Source organism: Hemiscyllium ocellatum, chromosome 44 (assembly GCF_020745735.1).
Source record: "Hemiscyllium ocellatum isolate sHemOce1 chromosome 44, sHemOce1.pat.X.cur, whole genome shotgun sequence".
Lineage (NCBI taxonomy): Eukaryota > Metazoa > Chordata > Chondrichthyes > Orectolobiformes > Hemiscylliidae > Hemiscyllium > Hemiscyllium ocellatum.
In genome coordinates this window covers 24,981,419-25,008,638 of record NC_083444.1, presented here as the reverse complement: position 1 = coordinate 25,008,638, position 27,220 = coordinate 24,981,419, and the positions used below count along the sequence as shown (strand labels likewise).

Sequence of the window (27,220 nt, the reverse complement as noted above, 5' to 3'; positions counted from 1 at the left end):
GTGCCGTACATCTCTATGACTCTATGTTATCTCTGGCTTCCCCAGTCAGCCATGGTGGTCTCATCCTTCCTTTAGCATGCTTCTTTTTCCTTTTGGATGATCCTATCCTTCTTGTAGCATCTGTATCCTGGAACATTAGGCTGCCATCTGCCCATCCCTGAGCTATGTCTCTAATTGCTATGATATCCCAGTCCTTTGTTTCTAACCACGTCCTGAGTCCACCTGCCTTCCCTGTTAAGCCTCTTGCATTGAAATAAAAGCAGTTTAATTGATCAGTCCTCGCTCATTCTCTGATTTGCTCTTAACTCTTTGACTTGCTCCTTTTCCCAACGGTACCAGTCTCAGACTGAGCTCTTTCCTCGGTGCCTCCCTGGGTCCCACTTCACCCACCTTACTAGTTTAAATCCTCCCAAGCAGCTCTAGCAAATATCCCTGCCAGTATATTAGTCCCCTTCCAATTCAGATGCAATCTAACCTTCCTAAACATGTCAGTTCTACCCCAGAAGAGACTCCAGCGATGCAGAAGTGCAAGAGTGAAGAGTGTGGCGCTGCAAAAGCACAACAGGGCAGGCAGCATCCGAGGGGCAGGAGAATCGACATTTCAGACTTAAGCCCTTCACCAGGAATGAGGCTTGTGGGCCGTTGGGGAGGGTTGAGGGATGAGAGGGGAAATGAGGCTGGGAGGAAGGTAGCTGGGAATGCAATAGGCAGATGAAGGTGATAGGTCGGAGAGGAGGGTGGAGCGGATAGATGGGAAAGACGATGGACAGGCCAAGGGAGCAGTGCCGAGTTGGAGGTTTGGGACTAGGATAATGTGGGGGAAAGGAGAATAGAGGAAACTGGTGAAAACCACATTGATCCTGTGTGGTTGCGAGGCGGAAGATGAGGCACTCTTCCTGCAGGCGTCGGTTGGTAAGGATTTGGCAATGGAGGCAGTCCTGGACCTGCGCGTCCTCGGTGGGGTGAGAGGGGGAGTTGAAGTGTTCAACCACAGGGCGGTGGGGTTGGTTGGTGCGGGTGGCCCAGAGATGTTCCACAAGTTGCGCCCCGTCTTCCCGACCACACCGGGTGCAACAGATACATACGACGACGTCCTGGAAAATTTCTGTCGGATGTGGAAGGCTCCTTTAGGGCCTTGGACGGAGGTGAGGGGGGAGGTGTAGGCATTGGTTTTGCACTTCCTGTGGTGGCAGGGTAAGGTGCCGAGAGTGGGCTAAGTGGTGGTGGGGGGTGGTGCTAAGTGGTGGTGGGGGGTGACAAAGGATCCAAAAAAGTGCAAATCCATGTCATCTGCTCTATCCTCCTAATCCTACTCTCACCGGCTTGGGGCACCAGGAGTAATCCACATATCACTACCTCAAAGACCTCCTTCTTAAATTCCTGCCTAACTTCCTACAGTCTCCCTTCAGAATCGCATCCTTTGATGCTTCCCGCAGGAAAAACAGAGCTCGCAACTGACAGGTTCGCAAATAGCTACCACATATCATTTAAGAGCTCTACATTTTCAGTTGAACAGGCCAAGTGCCACAGTCGAGTTGTCCTGCAGCTTGAGATAAGGAATTCAGGAACTGAGCTCCACCAACTGGAGAGTCAAAGGCTGAACAAAAAAACCAGAATGGACAACGCAATGAGGTGGGAATCTAACCGGAGGCAAGGACTACAGGCTGAGAGAGACAGAGCCAAACAGTGTCGTCTTGTGATGAATCCCAAAGCAGCAGCAGCTGAAAGTCAACAACTGGGTTCCACAGCTTTGGGGATGTGATCGGAAACCCAGAGGAATGTTACAACAGGAGGTAAAACCGCCCCCCCCCCCCCCCGCTAACTTAAACCAGCAACATAGAAAAGATTTACCCCGTGTGGTAATCCGAACATTCGAGGCACCTAGAATTATCCCAAAGGTCACTATTTAAAGTAAAAACTAACATTTCTTTTTACAAATCTTACAGACAATTAACTAAAAACTATTTACAACTCCTTTCTCTAACCAATCTTTTACTTGCCCTTCTATAATACCGGTCCGATAAAACCCCTGATTAAGATTTACCAAAAAAATTCAACTTCCTAAACCAGCCAACTGTTGATTCTTCTCTTCGTATCTTCTTCTGTCTTCCTTACTACATCTCAGGGTTTCTGTTACATGGGTCATTGATAGATAAAGGTACCTTTAAGGGAGTTGTTCTGTGGACAGTTCTCCTCCAATTGTTCAATTTGTTTTCATTTTTATACCCTGAAGCATCAGATTGTTTCATGGGTTTTAATATTGTCACAATACCAAATTCAAACTTGATTGGAGTTTAGGATCTTGGGGCATAACTTAATTAGATTTTGAATTTGTTTTTGTCTTATAGCAACCCGGGTACTGCTAGTTGCTGGACCAAATGTTACATTGTAAACTCTCCAGTACTCTGTGTGCTTGCCAAGTCCTTCCGCTCTCAAAGGTACAATACCTCTCTTCACCTTCATACAGAAAGCAATCCTGTATCTGATGCTCAACCAAAAGGCGCCCACAATCTCTGACAGCACATCATCACTGTGTCTAACTCGGGGGGCTGTGATAGATCCAGGCACAGGATCATTAGCCACAGCAACAGAAATTTCACTGGTGCTAGTGGAAGAGCTGCGATCACGTCAGCAAACATTCATGCCACACCAATGTCAGGCTATGACCATCACCAACAAGAGACAAAATAACCACAACCACTTAACATTCAATGGTGTTACCATCAATAAATTCCACAATATCAACCTTCTGGAGGTTTACCACTGACATGAAACTGTCACGTAAACACAGTGGCTACAAGAGTGGGTCAGATGCTTGGAACACTGTGGTGAGTGACTCACTTCCTGACTACTCAAAGCCTGGGCAAGACTCCAAATCAGGAGTATGATGGAACACTCCCCACTTGGAGCTGCAGCCATCTAGACAACACTCAAGAACCTTGAGCCCATCCAGAAAGAAACCACCTGTTTGATTGGTCCTACAGCCACCCCTTCCACCACCAGCGCTCAGTAACTGTAATGTGCACTACCGACATGATGTGCTGCAGAACTTCAGAGCACCTTCCAAACCCACAACCATTTCCATGTAGAAGGAAGGGGGCAGTGGATACATGGGAATTTCAGCACCTTCAAGTTGGCCTCCAAGCCACTCACCATCTAACTTGGAAATATATTGTCATTTATTCACTGCTACTGGGACAAAATCCCGCAATTCCCTCCCTCAGGGCATTGTGGGTCAACCCCCAACAGACAGACTACAGCAGTTCCAATGAGGAAGCTCACTACCACCTTCTCAAGTGCAGCTAGGGATGGGCAATAAATGCTAGCCAATCAGCAATGCCCACATATCATCTTAAAAAAAGCAAATGCCTGCTTCTGGGTGGAGGATCCTTCAGGAATGGACTCTGCTACCTTTAAATCAGACACCAGGAAGACAAAAGGAAACTATCTTGTATATTCCTCCCCCCCAAATCAGAATGCTCTTTGCGTTTTGAAAATGGTAGACTCTCAGAAAAATAAGTCGAGGATCTGCCCTTGGCTGGAATGATCTCACTTCTCAATTCACCTATTGAGGCAGATAAAATGAGAATGGGGCATTTAGAGGCTGAGGGGTTGACTTGTGCTTGCACACAATGGATCAGTTGGGAATAGAGCTATTCCTTGTGACGTTCTTTCAGTAGGGCTGCTCGTTCAACTGTCCCTCTATCTCCAGTTTCTCTCTTTGACATTTTTGTCGCAAGATGTGACGAGACTGTCCCAATGTGCTCAAATGAGAGACAGGTTTCGGATAGATCTAGGAACTCATGATTGGGAATCCGTGAGATGTGGTCGGTCATCAGCAGCAGCAGAATTGTCCTCCAGCACAATCTGCAACCTCATGGCCTGACATATCCCCCACTCAAGCCAAGGGATCACCCTGACTCAACAAGGAGTGCAGGATAGCATGCTGGGAGCACTGCGAGCTATATCTGAAAATGAGGTGCCAACCAGGTGAAGCTACAAAACAGGACTACTGGTATGCCAGACAGCGAGAGATACAGCTAAGCGATCCCCAAAACAGGAGATCAGATCCAAGCTCTGCGGTCCTTCAACATCCAGTTGTGAATGATGGCGGACAATTAAACAATTCACTGGAGAAGACTCCACAAAGAGACCCACCATCAATGATGAGGAGCTCACTTCATCTGCACAAAGGAGAAGGTTGAAGCATTCAGAACTACCTTTATCCACAAGTGTTGAATAGATGATCAAGCTCTTCCAAACTTGTGATCATGATCACCTCAATGGACATGGACAGGGGAAACATGGATACATCACCATCTTTGGGTTCCCCTCCAAGGCACTCTCCATCCCGATTTCGGAATATTTTGCTGTTGCTTCAGTGTCACTGAGTCAAAATCCTGGAATTCCCTCCCAGATAGCATCATGAAGCGACCTACGGCACATGGAACTGCAGGGGTTCAAGAAGGCAGCTCTCCACCACCTTCGCCAAGGCAATTAGGGATGGCACCAAGCGTTGGCCCAGCTAATCGCACCATTGTCCCACAGGTGGGGAAAACAAAAGACAGACTAGCAAGGAACGAGAAGAAGAAAAGGAGGGAGAGGAAAGAAGATATAGAATTGATAGGTGTGAGAGAGGAACAACTGGCAAAAAGCACAGTTGGAGGGAAGCTAACCTTCTGGAGAGTGTAATTATCTGTAACACAGCAATGAGTGAAATGCCTCGCGGCGGGGGGGGTTGGTGTACAGGACAGATGCTGATAAAGCTTACATGCTGAACTCAATGACAAACAAATTGATGATTGGGCATTGAGACAGAAAACTCCATATACAGAACGGTGAGATGTGCTCTCCCAAAAAAGTAGTAAATAATTTCCCTGGAAAAGCGCAGCAGGTCAGGCAGCATCCAAGGAGCAAGGGAATCGACGTTTCGAGCATGAGCCCTTCTTCAGGAATCAGGAAGGTGCCTTCCTGAAGAAAGGCTCTGGCCCGAAACGTCGATTCTCCTGCTCCTTAGATGCTGCCTGACCTGCTGCACTTTTCCAGCAACACATTTTCAGCTCTGATCCCCAGCATCTGCAGTCCTCACTTTCTCCTAAATAATTTCCCTGCCTGTTTTTGCAGTTCTCTGTTCACTGTCAAGACCTGTTGAGAAACCTGGAAAGTTTTTTTTTGCTTTTACTTCAGATTTCCAGCAGCTGTATTATTTTGCTCTTCCTTTTATAAACCGGAGGGTTAGAAATGCCGTTCAACTTTCAATAGTGATGCAGCCCACAATTTCTTTACTGAAAGTTAAGCTCAAGAGGGATGACAACTCAATCGAACTGACCAGTGTGGCCTAGTGGTTAGCACTGCTGCCTCACAAAGCCAGGAACCTGGGTTCAATTCCCACCATGGGTGACTGTGTGAAGTTTGCACATTCTCCCCGTGTCTGTGTGGGTTTCCACCGGGTGCTCCGGTTTCCTCCCACAGTCCAAAGATATGCAAGTTAGGGTGAATTGGCCATGCTAAATTGCCCGTAGTGTGAGGTACATTAGTGAGGGACAAATGTAGGGTAGGGTAATAGGTCTGGGTGGGTTACTCTTCGGAGGGTTAGTGTGTTGGCCTATTTCCATACTCTAGGGAATCTAATCAATATCATCATTTGATAAATAAACAAGAGCATTGCATCAGAGTGACGGATTGACATAACAAACTCTAGTTAGGGATGACAATCTTAATTGACAGTCCTTCTCAGTTGACTGAGAAACTCCTGTGATCCCTCCCCACCCCTTAGGTCCAGCTCCTGTTGAAGATACCTGGAGTACTGCCTATAGTCTTGGTCCCCTTACTTGAGGATGCATGTAGTTGCATTGAAAGCAGTTCAGAGAAGATTCACCGGACTGATTCCAGAGATGAAAGGCTTCCTCACATGAGGAGGCTGAGCAATTTAGAAGGGTTTAGAAGAATGAGAGGAAATCCAATTGAAGTATACAAGATGTTAAAGGGGGATGGACAAAGTGGGGCTTCTCCCTGTGGGAAGTCTAGAATGAATGGTCAGAGTTTTAGGCTCTGGGGTGGCAGTTTCCAAACAGAGATAAGGTGGAATTACTTCTCTCAAAGAGTCTTGAAATCTGCGGAATTCCCTACCTCAAGGTGCAAGGGGCATACATTTTCGGAAGAGATAGACAAGTTTATAGGAAGGATGTGGAGGCACTAGAACGGGTGCAGAGGTTTACCAGGATGTTGCCTGGTATGGTAGGAAGATCGTATGAGGAAAGGCTGAGGCACTTGGGGCTGTTCTCATTGGAGAAAAGAAGGTTTAGGGGTGACTTGATAGAGGTGTACAAGATGATTAGGGGTTCAGATAGGGTTGACCATGAGAACCTTTTTCCACGTATGGAGTCAGATATTACGAGGGGGCATAGCTTTAAATTAAGGGGAGGTAGGTATAGGACTGATGTTAGGGGTAGATTCTTTACTCAGCGAGTCGTGAGTTCATGGAATGCCCTGTCAGTAACAGTGGTGGACTCGCCTTCTTTATGGGCATTTAAACGGGCATTGGATAGGCATATGGAGGATAGTGGGCTAGTGTAGGTTAGGTGGGCTTGGATCGGCGCAACATCGAGGGCCGAAGGGCCTGTACTGCGCTGTATTTTTCTCTGTTCTATGTCTATGTTTATAACAAGTAACTGGTTGTGGAGAGCAGACAGGAAGGTGGAGTTGAGGCCCAAGTCACGATCTTCTTAAATGACGGAGCAGGCTCAAGTTGCAGAATTGCCTACTCCTGCTGCAAGTTCTTATGTTTCATCTTAGTCCAGGTATTTGTTTGATACCAGTGTAAACCCTGAACAATCTCCCTCTACCTATCCCAACACAACGTAAGGATAGCTGCACTGATCTGCTTGCAGCCAGCTTGCTCAGAGTTGATCTGAGATGGGACTAAGGGATACTTGGACCTGCACACCCTCCTCACTGGTCTGTCTGGAACTGTCGTCAAGCCCTCCCCCCATAGCACCACCCCCCACTTCCAACATTCTAATGCCATTTGACTGTCGCTTACCTGCAGAGGACTTAGGGGCATTAAAGATGCTTTCTAAGTCCGCGAGTGCTGCGTATTTGTCGGCTTGCGAGGCAGCCTGTTTACCGGAGGCAGTGACCGTCGAACCTGCTGGCACGGATGTGGCCTGAGAGCTAGTGAAGGATCCGAAACTAGTGCTGGAAGATTTTGGGAAGGTATCAAAGTTTGCAAAGTTAGCGCTGCTCGAACCACCTGTTGCAAATGAAGAAAACAAAAAGGAATGGGAGGGGAAAAGAAACTAAACGAAAATGAAAACAGAACGAAAAATAAAATTGACGCAAGAACTAAATACAATGCATGTCATGGAGTCACACACAACCTCCAGGTCCAAAGTTTATATGGGGTTTGATATAGTGGTAGAATCAAAATTAAGCTTGTGGGGGAATGTGTATTGTGTTAACTCTGTCACAGTTAAGGCATCTGGTGCCCTTGGCTCTATACCCTCCCTCTTCAATTCCCGCCTACTGTGGTACGGTCGCCAAGTCTATGATATGCCACTCAAAATCAGACCAGTCAGGCAGAGAGCCAGTGTGTTCACTTTACAACCCTGCAAGGCACCCAAAGTGGCTATGTTGAATTACTGTACTGAACCAATGGGATCGCTGCCAAACCCGATCTCAGGTTCAATCTGCCAGTACAAGTACCTGCCACAAGACCAGCAAAAAACAAACCCAAACGACAAAAAGGGCGCGAGTAACTCACTTACTCACACACACACACACACACAGATGTGCTTGGCTAGACACACTGCACTCTCCCACACACTCACACCCAGGCGTGCACACAATCAGAGACAAAAACAGAAATTGCTGGAAAAGATCAGCAAGTCTGGCAGCTTCTGTGGAGTGTGTTAACGTTTCGGATCGAGTGACCTGCAGAACAATTCTGAGGAAGTCACTCAGTTCACGAGGACATTAGCGATAGTGACAGACTCTGGCTCAGACAGATACGCCTGCATCGTGAACAAATTTTTAAAAACTCTTCTAACCATACTGCTCACTTCAAAACAAGTGGAAACCGTTTCATCATATCTGCGCTCGTGAACTTGTCCTAATTTTAAAGGACGCTCAGGCATCCCTACTCGAACAGCACACCAAGCCAATCAAACCCCATCAGTGGGGGCTATTTGGAGCGATTCGGAGCAAGTCACCAGGCTGAACCTCCAACCTCGTCTCTCCACCACACCCCTACTTCCGCTCCCAATCTCAACCTCACTGGTGCTGTTTACACTCAGCTTCAGTATTACTGGAGCACAAAATAATTCAGCCAATGCTCCTGCTTGTGATCAGACAAACATGGCTGGTCTGATTGTCACCTTCAATCGACATGCTCAACTACTCCTGATAACCTTTCACCCTCCTTGCTTAACAAGAATCGATCCACTCTTGCCTTAAAAATATTTAAAGGCTCAGCTTCCACACCCTTTCAAGAACAGAGAACAATACAGCACAGAACAGGCCCTTCGGCCCACGATGTTGTGCCGAACATTTGTCCTAGCTTAAGCACCTATCCAATTGCCGCTTAAAGGTCGCCAATGATTCTGACTCTGCCACTCCCACGGGCAGCGCATTCCATCTCCCCCCCAACTCTCTGGGTAAAGAACCCACCCCTGACATCTCCCCTATACCTTCCACCCTTCACCTTAAATTTATGTCCCCTTGTAACACACTGTTGTACCCGGGGAAAAAGTCTCTGACTGTCTGCTCTATCTATTCCCCTGATCATCTTATAAACCTCTATCAAGTCACCCCTCATCCTTCACCATTCTAATGAGAAAAGGCCTAACACTCTCAACCTATCCTCGTACGACCTATTCTCCATTCCAGACAACATCCTGGTAAATCTCCTCTGCACCCTCTCCAAAGCTTCCACATCTTTCCTAAAGTGAGGCGACCAGAACTGCACACAGTACTCCAAATGTGGCCTTACCAAGGTCCTGTACAGCTGCAACATCACTTCACGACTCTTGAATTCAATCCCTCTGCTAATGAACGCTAATACACCATAGGCCTTCTTACAAGCTCTATCCACCTGAGTGGCAACTTTCAAAGATCTATGAACATAGACCCCAAGATCCCTCTGTTCCTCCACCTGACTAAGAACCCTACCGTTAACTCTGTATTCCGCATTATTTGTTCTTCCAAAATGGACAACCTCACACTTGACAGGGTTGAACTCCATCTGCCACTCCTCAGCCCAGCTCTGCATCATATCTAAGTCCCTTTGCAGCCAACAACAGCCCTCCTCGCTATCCACAACTCCACCTATCTTCGTATCGTCTGCAAATTTACTGACCCACCCTGCGACTCCCTCTTCCAAGTCATTAATAAATGGAAATATTTGAAAGATATTTCCAAAGACACTCGCCCCTCAGAGAGAAAACACCTCATCTCTATCTCAATTGGGCAACCATGGTTTATGAATCGTGATGTCCTAGTTCAAGATTCACTCTCTCCACATCCATCCTGTCAAGACCCCTCAGGATCCTGTACATTTTGTCTGCAGGGAGTGCACCACGCAGACAACGCAATTGCTACAGCACTGTCATGGCCTCTGTGGTCAAAAGGTCACCCTGGCAAACAAAATGGTGGCTGCTTGAGTCGACATGGGTCATCACCTTCAGGGAAGAAAACAAGCTGATTAAAAAGCGATTATTCCATTTTCCCACCACTACAGTCAAGATCAGGGCAGTTTGTTTAGGCCACGACAATATTGCGAGCAAGGAACTGTTCTCAGGAGGACTGCTCAACTACAGTTTGCAAGAATTAACAACGGCAGTTAGAACAACGTACTTGGAGAAGCTCTGGCTACACACCTCTAAAAGTGAGTAGTCTCAGTACTCAGCACCATCAGACAAACTTAATCCAGGCCAGATGGCTCAACGTCTCATGTTTGGTGTAACATTTACCACTCAGGTCCCTCAGAGAAGGCAATCTGCTCTTTAGCCAGTATGATTTACGTGACTTCAGACCAATAGTAATGTGGTGGACACTGAACTGCCCTCTGAAATAGCTGAACAAGCTGCTCATTTGTATCCACTACAGGATAGCTAAGATTAAAATGAACTGGACTGCCAAACGTCAACTAAAGTCTGTCCACTGTCTGGAAAGCACAGGTCAGGACTGTGACAGAATTCTCCCCACAGTTGCTTGGAAGAATGCAGCTTCAACAACTCAAGAAGTTTGAGTCTATCCAGGACAGACTCCTTGATCAGTACATTAACCACTATTGTCAATATTCAGTACCTCCACCATTAATGCTCAGTAGCGGCAATGTCTGTGCCAACTATAAGGTGCACAGCAACAACTCACCAAGGCTCCTCAGACAGCACCTTCTGAACCAGAGATCTCTACCGTTATGAACAAGATTTGGAGATGCCGGTGTTGGACTGGGGTGTACAAAGTTCAAAATCACACAACACCAGGTTATAGTTCAACAGGTTTATTTGGAAGCACTAGCTTTCAGAGCTGTCCCATCAGGTGGTGATGGCCACAACCATCTGATGAAGGAGTGGTGCTCCGAAAGCGAGTGCTTCCAATTAAACCTGTTGGACTATAACCTGGTGTTGTTGTGTGATTTTTAATTATGAACAAGGGCAGCAAACACAGGGAAACATCACCATCTGAAAGCTCCCTTCCAAGGCACTCGCCATCCTGTTCCTTCAGTGACATTGGGTCAAAACCCTGGAACTCTCTTCAACAGCACTGAGTGCACACCTTCACTCTGAGGACGACTGGAATTCAAAACGCTAACTCACTAATACCCTCCCCACAGCAATAACTGCTGGGCTAGCCAGCATCATCAACATCCAAATACCAAATTACTAAACAGGCTGATAGTCTCTGTAGCATCGATATGTGTATCTGAGATTGTGCACGTGGATGTCTGTGCGAGTGATTGAGTGCATGAAGGAATGTGTGCATTTCTGTAAGAATGTGCAGTTATAAGACACTGCATCCATCATTCTCGTAACAACATCTGATCTCAGTTCCCATCAAGTACTCTGCCAATAAGCAGATCTATTGGAACATTGAACATTCAAGTGTGGTACAGACCCTTCGGCCCTCGATGTTGCGCCGTACTGTGCACCAATCTGAAGCCCATCCAACACACACTATTCTATAATCATCCACAGATTTATCCAATGCCCATTTAAATGCCCTTAAAGTTGGCGAGTCTACTACTGTTGCAGGCAGGGCGTTCCACGCCTTTACGACGCTGAGTAATGATTTGGAGGAGCCGGTGTTGGGCTGGCATGGACAGAGTTAAAAACCATGTAACACCAGGTTATAGTCCAACAGGTGTATTTGGAAGCACTCGCTTTGGAGCCGCTGCCTCTTCATCTGAGGCGTGATCTTTACTGAGTCAAGGACCCATCAGTCCAATATCTAACACTCCTCAGTTTAAAGCTATGCCCCCTCATGCAAGCCATGACCATCTGAGGAAAAAGGCTCTCACTGTCCACCCGATCTAATCCTCTGATCATCTGTCTCTAATAAGTCACCTCTTAACTTTCTTCTCTCTGACAAAAACAACCTCAAGTCCCTCAGCCTTTCATCGTATGACCTTTCTTCCATACCAGGCAACATTCTGGTAAATCTCCTCTGCACCCTTTCCATAGCTTCCACGTCCTTCCTATAATACGGCGACCAGAATTGTGTGCAATTCTCCGAGTGCGGCCACACTAGAGTTTTGTACAGTTGCAGCAGGAATGCACGGCTCCGAAACTCAACCCGATAAAAGCTAACACATTGTACGCCTTCTTAACAACCCTATCATTCTGGGAGGCAACCCATCCTTCTACGTTCTCATCAGGTCACTTATAAAAATGACAAACAACAGTGGCCCCAAAATAGATCCTTGCAGTACCCCACTAGTAACTGAACCCCAGGATGAACATTTCCCATCAACCACCACCCTCTGTCTTCTTTCAGTTAGCCAATTTCTGATCCAAACCACTAAATCACCCTCAGTCCCATGCCTCCGTATTTTGTGCAATAGCCTACCATGGGGAACCTTATCAAACACCTTACTGAACTCCACATACACCACATCAACCGCTGTCCCCTCGTCCACCTGTTTGGTCACCTTCTCACAGAACTCGAAAACGTTTGTGAGGCACGACCTACCCTTCACAAAACCATGTTGACTATCCCTCACCAAATTATTCCTTTCTGGATGATTATAAATTCTATCTCTGATAATCCTTTCCAATACTTTACATACAACCAAAGGAAGGCTCACTGGTCTATAATTACCAGGGTTATCTCGACTCCCCTTCTTTCTCAAGGGGACAACATTTGCTATCCTCCAGTCTTCCGGCACTATTCCTGGAGACAATGACGACAAAGATCAAAGCGAAAAGTTCGACAATCTCCCCAACTTCCCAGAAAATCCTAGGATAAATCTCACCCGGCCCAGGGGACTTATCTATTTTCACACTTCCCAGAATTGCTAACACCCCCTCCTTATGAATCTTTAGCCCCATCTAATATAATAACCTGTATCTCTGTATTCTCCTTGACAGCAATGTTTTTTTCCTGTGAGAACAATGACGAAAAATATTCATTTAGTGCCTCTCCTATCTCTTTTGACTCCATACACAACTTCCCACTGCTGTCCTTGACCGGCTCTTGACCCTTCCTCCATATTTAAATGGACTGAATGGCTCGCTGATATCCAGACTGAGTTGAGTGCTAACTTTCTTCAGCTAAAGACTGGGAAGAGTGACCCTTTGGTCCCTGTAACAAACTCTGCTCCTTAGTCACCGACCACACTTTTCTCCTTGGCAAGTATCCAAGGCTGAAGGGTTAGGGACCTCAGTGTTATTCCTGATCCCGAAATGATCTTCCTATTAAGTGTCCAAACATTTCTAATGTTCCCTCCCATCCCAATTCACATGGTAGCACTAACAGTCTGGAAATCCATCCCAAAGCCACTCCGTCTCTCTCACTCTCCTATTTTCAGATGCTCTTAAAACTGACCTCTTCAAATACATTTTTATTCACCAGTCACAAATGCCTGGTATTGTTCGGTATCTGATTTTCTCCCCCCATTGGGGCAGGGGTTGGGATTGGGAACTAATGACAGAAAGGCCGGGAGAGAGGGGGGTGGGCCGGGAGAGAGGGGTGGGCCGGGGGAGAGGGGCGGGCCAGGAGAGAGACACAGACTCTCTGTGATGTGCAGCACATTGGAAAAGACCATTTGGCTCATTGCTTCACATGAAATACCTCTCCACTATTCATAGAGTCACAGAGATGTACAGCACAGAAACAGACCCTTCGGTCCAACCCGTCCATGCCAACCAGATCCAACCCAATCTAGTCCCACCTGCCAGCACCCGGCCCATAACCCTCCAAACCCTTCCTATTCACATACCCATCCAAATGCCTCTTAAATGTTGCAATTGTACCAGCCTCCACCACTTCCTCTGGCAGCTCATTCCATACACGTACCACCCTCTGCGTGAAAAAGTTGCCCCTTTTCTATTCATTTCAGGAATTATTTCCATTCCTTTCTCCCTTGTGTTTTTCCACACTCAGTGTTATCAATACGATTCACCTCCACCACTCCCTGTGACAGCAAGTTCTAAACTCCCCCCCCCCCCTCTCTGGGTGAAGAAGCAACCTCCAAATTTCTGATAGGACTATCTCAGACCAACTGCCCTGGCCTCCTATAAAAGCTGGTGCACCTTCACAACGCCTATCCCTTGATCACTTTCAAAGATTTCGATATACTGGGAGCTGAGTAAGGTGCCATACCTGAGGTTGCGGACTGGACCTGGAAAGGGGCTTGGGTGGCCGGTGGGAAATTTCCAACGTGAGCTGAGCCTCCGCTGCTAAACGGACTGAAGCCTGGGAAACCCGGATGTACGGTCTGCTGAGCTGGAAGAGAAACCAAACTTTTTACTGCTGTGCCTACAGAGTATCGTCACACACAACTGACTGGGATCATTTCTCGATGTAACCTAACTTTGAAGCCCTCTGTTCAGTTCAGTAATAGAGGCTGAAATCACATCATTATAACGGAGGGGAGGTGGCACGTGTATTGTTTACAGTCATTTGACTAGTCATCCAAAACCCTAGGCTAACGTTCTGGGGAAATGGGCTTGATGGCAGATGGTGAGGGCTGAGTTCAATAAAAGCGTGGAATAAAAAATTCAGTCTGATGTCGATTGCTGTAAAAACTCATTCGGGTTCGGTGTCATCCTTCTCTCTACTCCTCTACCTCCTACTGATGACTCCAGACCCACATCACAGCAATGTAGGAAAGCAAGAACAGAGTAGGCCATTCAGCCCCTCCAACCTGCTCTGTCATTCAATAAGATCAAAGCTGATCTGTGGCCTAACTCCATGTACCTGCTTTGTTTAATAAAAGAATTCTCAGATTAACACTTAAGAAGCACGGTGGCCAAGTGGTTAGCACTGCTGCCTCACAGCACCAGGGTCCCAGGTTTGATTCCAGCCTCGGGCGACTGTCTGTGTGGAGTTTGCACATTCTCCCCGTGTCTGTGCGGGATTCCTCCGGGTGCTCCGGTTTCCTCCCACAGTCCAAAGATGTGCAGGTTTGGTAAATTAGCCGTGCTAAATTGCCCGTAGAATAGGTGCATTAGAGGGGAAAAGGGTCTGAGTGGGTTACTCTTCGGAAGGTCAGTGTGGACCGAAGGGCCTGTTTCCACACTGTTGGGAATCTAATCTAAAAGTAAATTATTGTAAACTGTTGTTTTAGGAAGAAATTTCCAAATTTCCACTACTCTATGCGTGTACAAGTGCTTTCTAACATCTCTTCTGAATAGTGCATCCTTAATTCTTAGACTATGATTCTGGAATCTTCAACCAGTGCAAAGAGCCCACCTACCCTGTCTGCCCTGTTAATATCCAAAAGACTTTAATCAGATCACTCCTTAAACTTATAAATTCAAGCCTAATTTCTCCTCATAACCTAACCCCTGAAGTCCAGGTTCAGTCAACTTCACCCCAAAGACCTTGCAAACCTACACTGAATTCCGTCCAAGGCAAAGTATCCTTCCAAAGGTGTGGTGCCCAGATCTGCTCTCAGCACTATGAGTGGGGTCTAAGTAGGGTTTAGTGTGGCTGCAGCATAACACCAGCATGCGAAGGCCAGCAGTCCACTCACCTCCTTCACTGTTTCTGAACCTGCTCATGGCACTTTAAAGAGCAAAGCACCAGAACCCTCAAATCTCATTGGACACTTTGTGTATTCTTTAAAAAAAAACCCTATCTATCCTTTCTCAGTCTGAAATAGAGCACCTCACACTCGCTTAGGGCACCTCACACTCGCTTAAATTAAAATCCATCTGCCACAACTTTGCTCATTCACCTGTAAGTATCCTGTTCTTTACTCATGCTGTTGTCAACACGCTCGACAACACTGCCCACTTTTGGGTTGACTTTTTAAGCCACTGTGCAAGTTCTTGTGAATAATTGAGGCCCCAACATGAGTACTTGCCCATTATTCCAACGTTGACAGGAAATCACCTCGTACTGGTTAGTAATTTGCCCCCAATTCCATGGCCTTCCAGCCTAGCCAGCACTCTGTCACATGGGACTTCATCAAAACCCTTCTGGAAGTCCACGTAAACAACATCCGCCACTTACCTCTGCCCACCATCTTTGTCACCTTGGACTACCATGCTGACTCACCCGGAAACCCGAGGTGACCACCTACCCAATCCTTGATTTTGGAACAATTTCTGTTAGGCTAACTGGTCCGTAATTCCCTGGCTTGCCCTCGAAAGCAACACTGACTCTCAACTGCCCTTTGGCAATTAAAGATGGGCAATAAATGATGGCCCAGCCAGTAACATCCACATTCCATGCATGAATAAAAAAGATTTCCACAAATACCCCGTAGGTGGCACAGCGGTTAGCACTGCTGCCTCACAGCGCCAGAGACCCGGGTTTAATTCCCGCCTCAGGCGACTGATTGTGTGGAGTTTGCATATTCTCCCCCGTGTCAGCGTGGGAGTCCAAAAAAAACGTGCAGGTTAGGGGAATTGGCCATGCTAAATTGTCCGTAGTGTTAGGTTAAGGGGTAAATGCAGGAGAATGGGTCTGGGTGGGTGCGCTTCGGCGGGTCAGTGTGGACTTGTTGGGCCAAAGGGCCTGTTTCCACACTGTAAGGAAGTAATCTAAATATATGTATACGACATGGTTAGTCAGTTTAAACTGCCCCATTGAAAATCACACCTCACAAGGAAAATAGTGTTTCTATAGTAATCTCACCGTCCAAGGCAAAGTATCCAAGGCAAAAGCATTTTAAGGAGTGTTTAACTCTATTAGATTGCCCCTTGATCATCTAAACTCAAGAGAATAGGACCTTACTCAACGTGTCTGGATAACAACCCTTTGCCAAATAGGCAAATTTGGACGACATCAATCCCAAGGCCCACATGTTCCCCCATGAGGTACAAAGCCCAGAAATAAACCCACCCACCCACACCAGCATCACAAAATCCCAACTGTGGAACGTGGGGAGTGGTGGCAAGCTAGTCACTTACAGACCTATGCAGTCATACAGCATAGAGGCAGGCTCTTCTGTTCATACCAGCCGGGCTCCCCAATCTGAACTAGAACCAAGTGCCTGTATTTGGCCCATATCTCTCTCAACCCTTCCTATTCATGTACCTGCCCAAATGTCTTTCAAATGCTGCAACTCTTTTGGGCCTCTGCTATCTTCTCTGGTAGCTCAATCCATCTGTGAGATAAAGCTGCCCCTCAGAACCCTTTTAAATCTGTCCCCTCTCACCTAAAACCTATGCCCTCTACTTTTGGATTCCCGTACCCTGGGAAAAAGACCATATCTATGCCCATCATGATGTTATAAACCAATATAATGTCACCTCTCAGTTTCTGACACTTCAAGAAGGCAGGCCCAAGCCTAACCAGTCTCAACCATTAACTCGAACCCTCCAGTCCCAGCAAAATCCTTGTGAATTTTTTTCTGTATCCTTTCACGTTTAACAACAGCCCTCCCATAGCAGGGCAACCAGAGTTGCTAAAGCTGCCTTCGCAACACGATGTCCTAACTCTTATACACAATGCTCTGACCAATGATGGCAACTGTGCCAAACACACTTGTGGGTGAGGGTGGGGAGCAGAAGGGTCACGAGTCAACCTACATTTGAGGGCCATGCTCTTGCATGAGAGTGATGGACAATTGTTGCCGGGCCAAGGGAGTTAAAGCTGATTGGGAATAGGTGGGAACGTGCAATTCAGAAAGCAAACATCAGGCATGACCTCTTCGAACGGTGGAGCAGGTTTGATGGGCAGAATGGCCTACTTCTGTTCCTGGTGCATATGTTTCTTTCCTGGAATGGCGGGACTATCTTACACTGAAAGACTGAAGCGACTGGGCTTGTATACCCTTAAGTTTAGAAGACTAAGAGGGGATCTGATTCAGACATATAAGATTATGAAAGGATTGGACACTCTGGCAGCAGGAAACATGTTTCCGCTGATGGGTGAGTGCCGAACCAGAGGACACAGCTTAAAAATACGGGGTAGGCCATTTAGGACAGAGATGAGGAGCAACTTCTTCACCCAGAGAGTGGTAGCTGTGTGGAATGCTCTGCCTCAGAGGGCAGTGGAGGCCCAGTCTCTGGATTCATTTAAGAAAGAGTTGGATAGAGCTCTCAAGGATAGTGGAATCAAGGGTTATGGAGATAAGGCAGGAAGAGGATACTAATTGAGGATGATCAGCCATGATCATATTGAATGGTGGTGCAGGCTCGAAGGGCTGAATGGCCTACTCCTGCACCTATTGTCTATTGCTTGTAAAGGAAGCAGGTTCAGCTGTAATCACGGTGTCAGAATAGATCAGAGTCAGACTGCTCAGGCCTAGACACTCAGCTGGTGGGTACAGGCCTGTAGCTATAAACCAGCAGCACCTCATGCAAGGTGTTGGGCTGGTGATCAGGGGTGAGACATGCAGCGGCAGAGCAAACAGTCCTCCTGTGGTTTCGGTTTGGTATACTTACCTCCGAAGGCAGGGAAGGCCCCAAAGGCCTGTGCTGCGGCGGTGTGCTGGGGTGCCGGGGAAGCAAAAGGATCACCTCCAATGTCTGCCAAAAGATCCAGCTGTGATTTCTTCACTGGCTGCTGATTCTGGTGCTGCACCGGTGCCTGGTTGGCAACCTAAAGGTGGGGGAGGGGAGGAGAGAGCGAGACTGAATGAGTCTAAAGGAGGAAAGAGAACCACAAGACTGTACGCCATTCAAGTCGGCTTCGATAATCCTCAACTTTAACCTTCCTGCCTTTCTCCCATAATCCTGGATTCCCTTACTGGTCAAAAAAAAAATCTCTCAGCCACGAATGTACCAACGACACAGCTTTGATAGCACTCTGCACTAAAGAATTCGACAAATTCACTGCCTTGAGACAGGAAATCCCTTGCTGTAGTCTTAAACTGGTGACCCCTTCAGTCAGATTATGTGCCCTGTTCCTAGAATCTCCCACAAGGGGAGACATGTATTCGAAAAAGCCCGTTAAGGATTTTCTAGGTTTCACAAGGCCTCAATTCCTTCTTCCAAACTCCACAGGGGACAGATCAAACCCACTCAAACTCTCCTCACAACACAATCCCTGTATACCTGAGATCAGGGCGGCACGATGGCTCAGAGATCAGCACTGTTGCCTCTCAGCGCCAGGGACCCAGGTTCGATTCCAGGCTCAGGCGACTGAGGGGGTTTCCTTCGGGTGCTCCGGTTTCCTCTCAGTCCAAAGATTTGCAGGCGAGGTGGACTGGCCGTGACAAATTGCCCATATGGCTCAGGGATGCGTAGGTTAGGTGCAATAGTCAGAGGAAAGTGGAGTATTACAGGAACGAGTCTGGGTGTGTTTCTCTTCAGAGGGCTGGCGTGGACTTGTTGGGCCAAATGGTCTGCTTCCACACTGTAGGAGCTCCACGATCAAGACACTGATCCTTCTCTGGGTTGTCTCCAGGAACAGTGGAGAAATCCAAAAGCTCTGTTCTTTATAAATCCCCAGCACTGGGGCCAATGTTTACACCTCAAACAAGATCATTAACATTGATGGATCTGGTCATTATCATGTTGTGTTTTGTGGCCTCACACTGTGCATAACCTGACTGCAGCATTACCTGCAGTAGCATAGCGACACCACTTTAAATGTGTTCCATTATTATTACAGTGCTCTCCTGAGTTTTGAAGGTCTGAAAGGCATTAAGAGAAAGTTCTTCCTTGCAAAGGGAACAAGATTTTGCATTTACATAGTGCCTTTGACATAAGGAACAGGTCAAAGGCATTGGGTTGGAAAGAGTTAGGCATCCCATTGGTATTGCACAAAGCCTGCCCCAATCTACAAAGCACAAGTTAGGCATGTGACAGAATACTCCACACTTGGCTGGGCGGGTGCAGCTCCAACAGCATTCAAGCAGCTCGACATCATGGAGGTCAAAGCACCACATCAAACATCCATATCCTTCGTCACCAATGCTCAGCAGCAGCAGCGTGCACAAACAACAAGAGGCACTACAGAAATGAAAGCACATCTGGACCCATGACCACTACCACCGAGAAGGACAAGAGCAGCAGATACACGGGAACACCAGCCCTTGGAAGCTCCCCTCTGAGCCACCTACCATGTGACTTGGAAAGGTATTGCTGTTCCTGAAGTGTCACTGGGTCAAAAACCGGAATCTCCCTTCCTGGCAGCATTGTGGTGTTAACACCACACAGACTATCGCAGTTCATAAGGCAACTCACCATCACCTTCTAGCAAGGCAACTAGGGCTGGCCCAGTCTCTGGTTCTCACATCCCATGAAAGAACCTTTAAAAATTTGAAGTATTGACACACTAAAGCCTTGGTTCCAACCAGCGTACTAACTGTAACAGGCCTCGGTGAAATGAGGGACAAACTGGTGTTCAGAATACACACGCGCGCTCACAAGGTATGAGCAGCAATGTTGCTGAAAGATATCAGAAATGGACTTATGTACTTAGACAGAACCTTTCATTATCCCCAGGATATCCCATTCACAGCCCATGAAGTGCTTTTCTAAGTGTGGTTACTGATGCAACGGAGGAAATGCAAGGTTAATTAATGCACAGCAAGATCTCCAAACAGAGAGTTAAACAAACAGCCATCCGATGATGGAAGTCAGGTATCGGCCCTTGTAAGCTAGAGGAGACGTAGATGGGAGCCGAGGCCCAGCAGAGAAAGGAACAATGAGAATAGAGTTGTACTGCACTTGGCCTTGTGCTGGTTGACACCAATACTGGTCAGTTTCAATGGAATGCTCTCTGCACTGTTTCAGTAAATTATTTCACCTTTAAAAAACTGAAAAAGATTTTAAAGCTGCTTTGTAAGACAGTGCAATGATTAAAACCATCTTCATTCCTTCTCCACTCAGGTACTGCCAAACAATGTTAAACAGCTACAGTTCAAGGCCTCTTGCCCAGACAGTAACTGTACTCCAAGCTTCCAAAAAACAGCCCTCATTTCTGCAGGTAGTGCTGGAACTACACAGTGGAGCCATTGGCAGCTGTAGAGAAAAGGTTTGCTAATGTTTTAAACAAGCTACTGGAGAGCATAATTTAACTCCCTTTCAAGGAACAAGTAGCAAACTACAGTTAAACCTTCCAGTGACACTGTGGTGACCTATAGCCAAGGCGCTCAGCTTGCTACGATATCCGGTCCTGCAACGGGAATTGGGAAGGAATGAAAACAAACTTGCATTTCTAGAGCAACTTTCAGCACCACAGGATGCCTGGAAGCAGCTCTCGGTCAATAGCAGCATTCCCAGCTGCAAATCTGCACACAGGAAGATCCCACAGAATAAAATAATGACCAGGGCTGTTTGAGGGTTGAATACTGGTCCAGAGTACCGAAATGAAAACCTGTGCTTTTCTCCCAGTGATGGCCCTGGGATCTAAGGCAGCCTGCCGAGAGGGCCTTTATTCAAATGCTTCATCTGAATGACAGCACCTCCAGTAGGGTAGCACTCCAACCGTACTGGAGAGTCAGCGCCATTTATCGATCTGACATCTCTGGGGTGGGCTTGTATCTACCACCTTCTGACTCCAAACCGAGAGTTACTGACTGCGCACATGGTTGTTTATATTAAACCTGTCCATATTTTCTCAATTCCTGAAGGACGGTGAGAGAAATGAAGGAGGACAAAACTGCAGTGGTGCTTCATACAAAGCAGGACATACCACACACAATCGATAGTACTGGCCAACTTCACCGTCCCAGGGCATCTCGGACAGTTACGAGAATGGACGCTGCTACACCAGGAAGGATGGGATTGTGAGGAACTGCGATAGTATTTACAGTCTAACAGCCAGCTGTCATTATGTTTACTCCTCCAGAACAGCTATACATCAAGGAGCTGGAGGCTTGCCAGAGCACAAGGAATGTTTTTTCCAGCAAGGTGACTGCATTTCAGGAGAACGGGAAAGCTCTTAAAATTCTCATCATTGTTTGCAAATGCTTCTGTGCTCACATTCGTCACCACTCTCCCTCCTTCAGACCCAACACCCCTCCCCATGTCTGTGCCATCCTTCAGCAGTATATTCCTCCCATCCCCCAGGCTTGAAACACTTCAGAGATCTCTGTGCTGTCCCCAATTCCAGCCCCTTCAGCATCCTCTGATTCCCATCACTCCATCATTTGCAGCTGCCTGGGCCGGAGCTCTGGAATTCTCTCCCGAAACTGCTTCAACTTGCTCTCCAACTCTAACAGGACTCTCCCACCAAGCCTTCTGTCACTTGTCCCTAATATCTTTCTCAGTGGTTTGGGGCCAAATTTGATTTAAAATGGAGTGCCTCAGTTCATTCGAGGCGCTTTATAAATGCGGATGTCTGTTGCTACTCCTGAATTAGGAAACATGCAGCGCTCCCACTGCCTTGTTACCTGCCCAGCACTTTTGGTGACGCTCAGGGCTGGAGTTGAATCTCCCATGAGGGTCTTCAGCGGTTTGACATCAGGTGTGCTACTCCTGCTGCTCAGGGACGTCGTAGCTGACGTGGCAGCAGATACTTTTACCCGGTCTGGAGGAACATACCTGCAAGTAAAGTCCACATTAAGTTCAACAAGAACAGCACGCATAGTCTGCCCTTGAAACTAAAACATACTCACCTTACCATGTTACAGTCCATTTCATATGTTCCACTGACACAGCAATTCCAAATTTGTCACATCACTTTTTTTTTAAAAAAGTAATTACAAAATTGATAAGACAACAGGACTTTCATTAGCAGACCCTGCAATCCCCGTCAATATAATGCTGGATCACACTATGCCCTCGACTTCCATAAACTGCAGGTAATCGAGTATTAAATTTGCCAGCTTTGCAGCCAAGCCTTCCCACGTGGGGAGGAATCAATGCCAGTTTCTGTTTCTAATTCCCAGTCTTTACATTTGACGGTCACTAGCAAGTCAGCACACCACTAGTCTAAACGGAAGAGCATGGAATCTGACTTGCTTGCAATAATCACTGAACTTGCGCAAAGTTAGTCATAGTACTAGAGACCTCACAGGACTCCATATTTCGGTGTAAAATACACTCTGTGGGAATTTTTGTTTTAAATTCGTTCATGGATGTGAATGGCTAAATCAGCACTTCCTGCTCATTCCTAATTGCCCAGGAGGCAATTACAAGTCAACCACATTGCTGTGGGTCTGGAGTCACAGGTAGGCCCAGACCAGGTAAACATAAGTCATTTCCTTCGCAGTATGGCTCAGACGGATTTTTATAACAATTGATAGTGGTTACATTGTCATCATTAGACTAGCTTTTTATTCCAGCATTGTAGGGAATTCAAATTTCACTATCTGCCACAATAGGATTCAAACCCATGAACTCAGAACATTAGTACAGCTCTCCAGATGATTAATTAGCTACATGACCACTGTGGTTGAAATTAGTGGGGATGGGCTTGTGGGTATATGCTTGAGTTGCGTTTCCTGGTGCTACTTCACAAACACACCTTATACAACCTGCTCCGAAATCACACAGCAGCAAGAGGACTGGCTAAGGGCATTAGGAGCTGGAGTTACCCAAATGGTCCTCAGCAGATCAAAAAGACCCCAGAAAACCGAGGAGCAGAAGGAGGCCATTCAGCCCATCACATTTACTGTAACATTAAATGAGATCATCACTGATAAGCTTCCTGCCTTTCCCCTATGATCCTCAACCCTCGATCCACTGCGGAAGCAATATGGCACATGATTACTCACCACTTCTTTTTCTCGTATTTATCCTGTAGGAACTCCTTGATTTTTTGCGGATCCCTGTAATCTGGAATAACTGATGATCGGGAATCAAACAGGCCTAGCCAAATCTGCCGACACACCTGCATAGGAATGAAAGGAGAAAAAAAATAGAAAGTTACAGACACTGACACACGTATCTGGGCTTGTAGCTCCTCATCGCTATCGAGTGATTCAAGGTGAAAAGTGATTGCAGTTCTACTGCGATGCTCCCAAAGTCAAACGATTTGTCAGCACTCAAGCGGAAAGAATGGTCTCTTCAGGAAAACCGAAAGAAAGCAAGGCAGTGTGGTGCCCTTCGATTACAACACCGGGGGAACACAAGGACATCGTTAAACCATCACCTCAGGCGATTTCAACATCCTTCACCACCAACTAAACACAGTCGCTTCTGACGTAACTTGGTAGTTCTGCTCTCGTGTTATAAGAAAATCGTGCAACAGCTGTGCCATTTAAACTAATGGGGTTAGAATTATGTTATAGCCAATATGGGTAAGAAAAGGTTGCGTTCTACAAGTAACGGTTTAAATTCTTCAATTGCGTTAAAGCCAATTTGTGTTCAGGGAACACATTACAGGAAAACCAACTGCACTTTCAAAGTAAAGGAGAAAATTCAGTGTGCAATTTGTCCACAGCAAGATACAATGAATAACAATGCACTGATGACCTAGAGTCACAGAGATGTACAGCACGGAAACAGACCCTTCGGTCCAACCCGTCCATGCCAACCAGATATCCCAAACCAATCTAGTCCCACCTGCCAGCACCCAGCCCATATCCCCCCCAAACCCTTCCTATTCATATATCTGTCCAGATGCCTCTTAAATGTTGCATTTGTACCAGCCTCCACCACTTCCTCTGGCAGCTCATTCCATACACGCACCACCCTCTGTGGGAATAAAAAAGTTGCCCCTCAGGTCTCTTTTATATCTTCCCCCTCTCACCCTAAACCTATGCCCTCTAGTTCTGGACTCCCCCACCCCAGGGAAAAGACTTTGTCTATTTATCCTATCCACGATTTTGTAAACCTCTATAAGGTCACCCCTCAGCCTCCAACGCTCCAGGGAAAACAGCCCCAGCTTGTTCAGCCTCTCCCTGTAGCTCAAACCCTCCAACCCTGGCAACATCCTTGTAAACCTTTTCTGAACCCTTTCAAGTTTCACAACATCTTTCCGATAGGAAGGAGACCGGAATTGCACGCAATATTCCAACAGTGGCCTAACCAATATCCAGTACATCCCCAACATGACCTCCCAACTCCTGTACTCAATACTCTGAGACCTGGTAGTCGTTGAGGGATAAACACTGGCTCCAGCCCACCAGGAGAAAGCCTACAGTGCTGTGGAGGTAATGGATCGACAGGATTCTAGAAGGAAGATGATATTTTGTGGGAGAGTTTTTCAGAAGCAGTCACACCACAAACTGGACTTGGAAGAAGAGGGGCAATAGAAATGAGTAAACAATTCCAGAGGTGATGTTGCTCAGGTGAGACTGCTGAACCAGAATATGAGCATATACTACGGTAGCAGTGTACAGACAGCAAGCAGTACTCACCTCAGGATAAACTGTACCAACATAGCAGCCAGGGCACAGACAATACTATTGCCTAGCCCCCCCTCCTCTCTCTCTCTCACACACACACACCCCATCTCTCCTTCCCTCACATGAGTGTGCGCGTGCGCGCACACGCGCACACACACTCTTTCTCGCTCTCCCTCACATGTACATGCATACACACACACTCTCCCGCCCTCACATGTGCGTGCGCGCGCGCGCGCGCACACACACACACACACACACACACCCCTACACCTCTGGGGTGAACTTGCATTTGCAAAATTGTATCTGCAGATACATTCTATTTTGTTCAAAGAGCACACAATCTCCAGGCAGTCAATACTTTTTACAATCCATGTGACATTTTTATAAATTCCTACTTTGGAAACAGAACCAGTATGACTCAAGATTGGAATCCAGGCAGACTCTAACCTCACACCTTTAATGCATTGTCTCAGCTAATAGGTCACTTTCTTTTAATAAAACTTTAAGTTGCCTTGAGACTGTGACTTGAAAGATTTAGAAATTAAACCTGCAATCCATTCTAAAAGATGAAAGACTTAACAGCCATCAAGGTTTGTTCAATATATCGCATCAGTTGCATCACACGATGATGTTTTGCTACAAATTCTGCGTCCTATGATCCTACCCCCTGATGAAGGAGCAGCGCTCTGAAAGCTTGTACAACCAAATGAACTTGTTGGACTATGATCTGGTGTTGTGAGATTTTTAACTATTATCAAATAGAAAGAGGCAACATTCGAGTCAGATTCTTCAGGAGTATAAGCCTCTCACCTCCAATTTTCCAAGGTCTCCATGCTCCTCAAATGTTGTCCACATCAACACTGATGTTTGTTCATTCGACCCCTAAGCCTTCAGTTTCTGCACTCTCAGCTCTGGAACTGCCTCCCTCGACACCTGTCTCCCCAAGCTTCTTAAAAACTACCACTGTGACTAATCTTATCGTCAGTCCCTAATATCTCTTGCGGTTCAGGGTCAGGTTTTCCTCAATACTTTGAAGTACTTTGGGAGACCTGGCTTTGTTCATTTTTATTTAATCATTCACAGATGTGGGTGCTGCAGGCTGAGCCAGTGTTTATTACCCATCCCTAATCACCCTGTGAAGGAGGTTTGGTGGGGGGGGGGGGGGGGGGGGCTGTGTTCTGGAACTGCTATAATCCTTGGAGGGCAAAGACACCCACAGCGCTGTTAGGGAGGGACTTTGACGTAACACCACCAAAGGAACTGTGATATATTTCAGGTTGATGCGCAGCTCGGAGGGGATCTTGCTAAGGGGACCACATAAACACAAGTGACTGACTGCAGAGATTAATCCAGCCCATCAGAAGTTAACTCAAGAGCCTTCAAAGCAGACACTGTCTGAAAAGATTTCTGTACAAACTGCTTTTGGAAAAAAAGGGATTTTTGAATGCAGTTTCCCTCCGAAGGCCCAACAGTGAGGTTTCTCACACGAGGGCCTGGGAACTCACCGCTCGACTGTGCGGTGAAATCAAGGGGAAAGGGAACAGTGCAGACCACCAGTGAGAATGGAGGTTATAGAAAGATGGTTCAGGAAATCAAAGTGCTTTCAACTGGTGCCAATCATTGCCTTTAATTACTATTGGATTTGGGAATGAGGGAATATTTCAGCTTCCTGAGATGAAACAGTTGGAGCAGGTAGCGAAGCAGAGAGCGTGCTCCAGTGTGACTCGTCAACATTCAAGGGAGCCAGTCAGGTAACCACTCAGACCTTTCATCGAGCAACAAGGATGCACTGTGCAGCATTCATTACACCCTCAGGAGTAAATGGTTAATGGACAATTATACTGGGCAGCAATAATACAGAGCTTTAACAGGAATCAGTGCTGCTCTGCTGAGTTTTACTGTGGTTTAGTCAGATCATATGTTTGAGGATGTTTGATAATTAACTCCTCACTAGCTTATGTGGGTCTCACGTCTTCCCACGCAGCCAAGCATTGATGGTGAAAGCCCAGACATTCTGCTACTCAGAGGCACGAGACGCACCAAAGGGAGCAGCATAGGTAAATATCGGAGATGTTCACAGCCCAGGGACTCCTCAATCACTGCCGCTTTCAGAGTGAGCTACTGCGCAGAGTTACCTGTCTCACTCTCTCTTTGATCTCCACGTATTATACTCTGCACAGTTTAAAAGAGAGTAGGGGCTTTGTGGGATGTGGATCAGAGCAGCACACAGCCAGCCAGAGGAGAGAATGTGACCATGGAAAAGACACAGCCCCTCAAACCTCACTGGAACTGGAAGAGGCCATCCCGTTCATTCTGTCACTGAATGAGAACAAGGCCGGGTTCGCTCCGTGGACTGAATAA

General features: G+C 46.8%; 1 protein-coding gene across 6 annotated transcripts in view; it reads right to left on the bottom strand.

Annotated features, from left to right (window-relative positions):
• Positions 1–27,220, bottom strand: part of LOC132835236 (arf-GAP domain and FG repeat-containing protein 1-like) — a 91,302-nt gene that overhangs the window by 27,450 nt on the left and 36,632 nt on the right. For 4 of the 6 annotated variants that reach the window (XR_009647290.1, XM_060854606.1, XM_060854609.1 and 1 more), the window contains exons 3-7: positions 23,285–23,400; positions 21,959–22,109; positions 18,060–18,216; positions 13,822–13,944; positions 7,043–7,252 (exon numbers count right to left, since the gene is read on the bottom strand). Coding sequence is in view for 5 of the 6 variants with exons in the window: in XM_060854606.1 (XP_060710589.1) it covers positions 7,043–7,252; positions 13,822–13,944; positions 18,060–18,216; positions 21,959–22,109; positions 23,285–23,400 (757 nt within the window). In the remaining variant the exon portion in view is untranslated. The remainder of the gene's footprint in view (positions 1–7,042; positions 7,253–13,821; positions 13,945–18,059; positions 18,217–21,958; positions 22,110–23,284; positions 23,401–27,220) is intronic. The other 2 variants (XM_060854610.1, XM_060854611.1) reach the window with 1 other exon arrangement.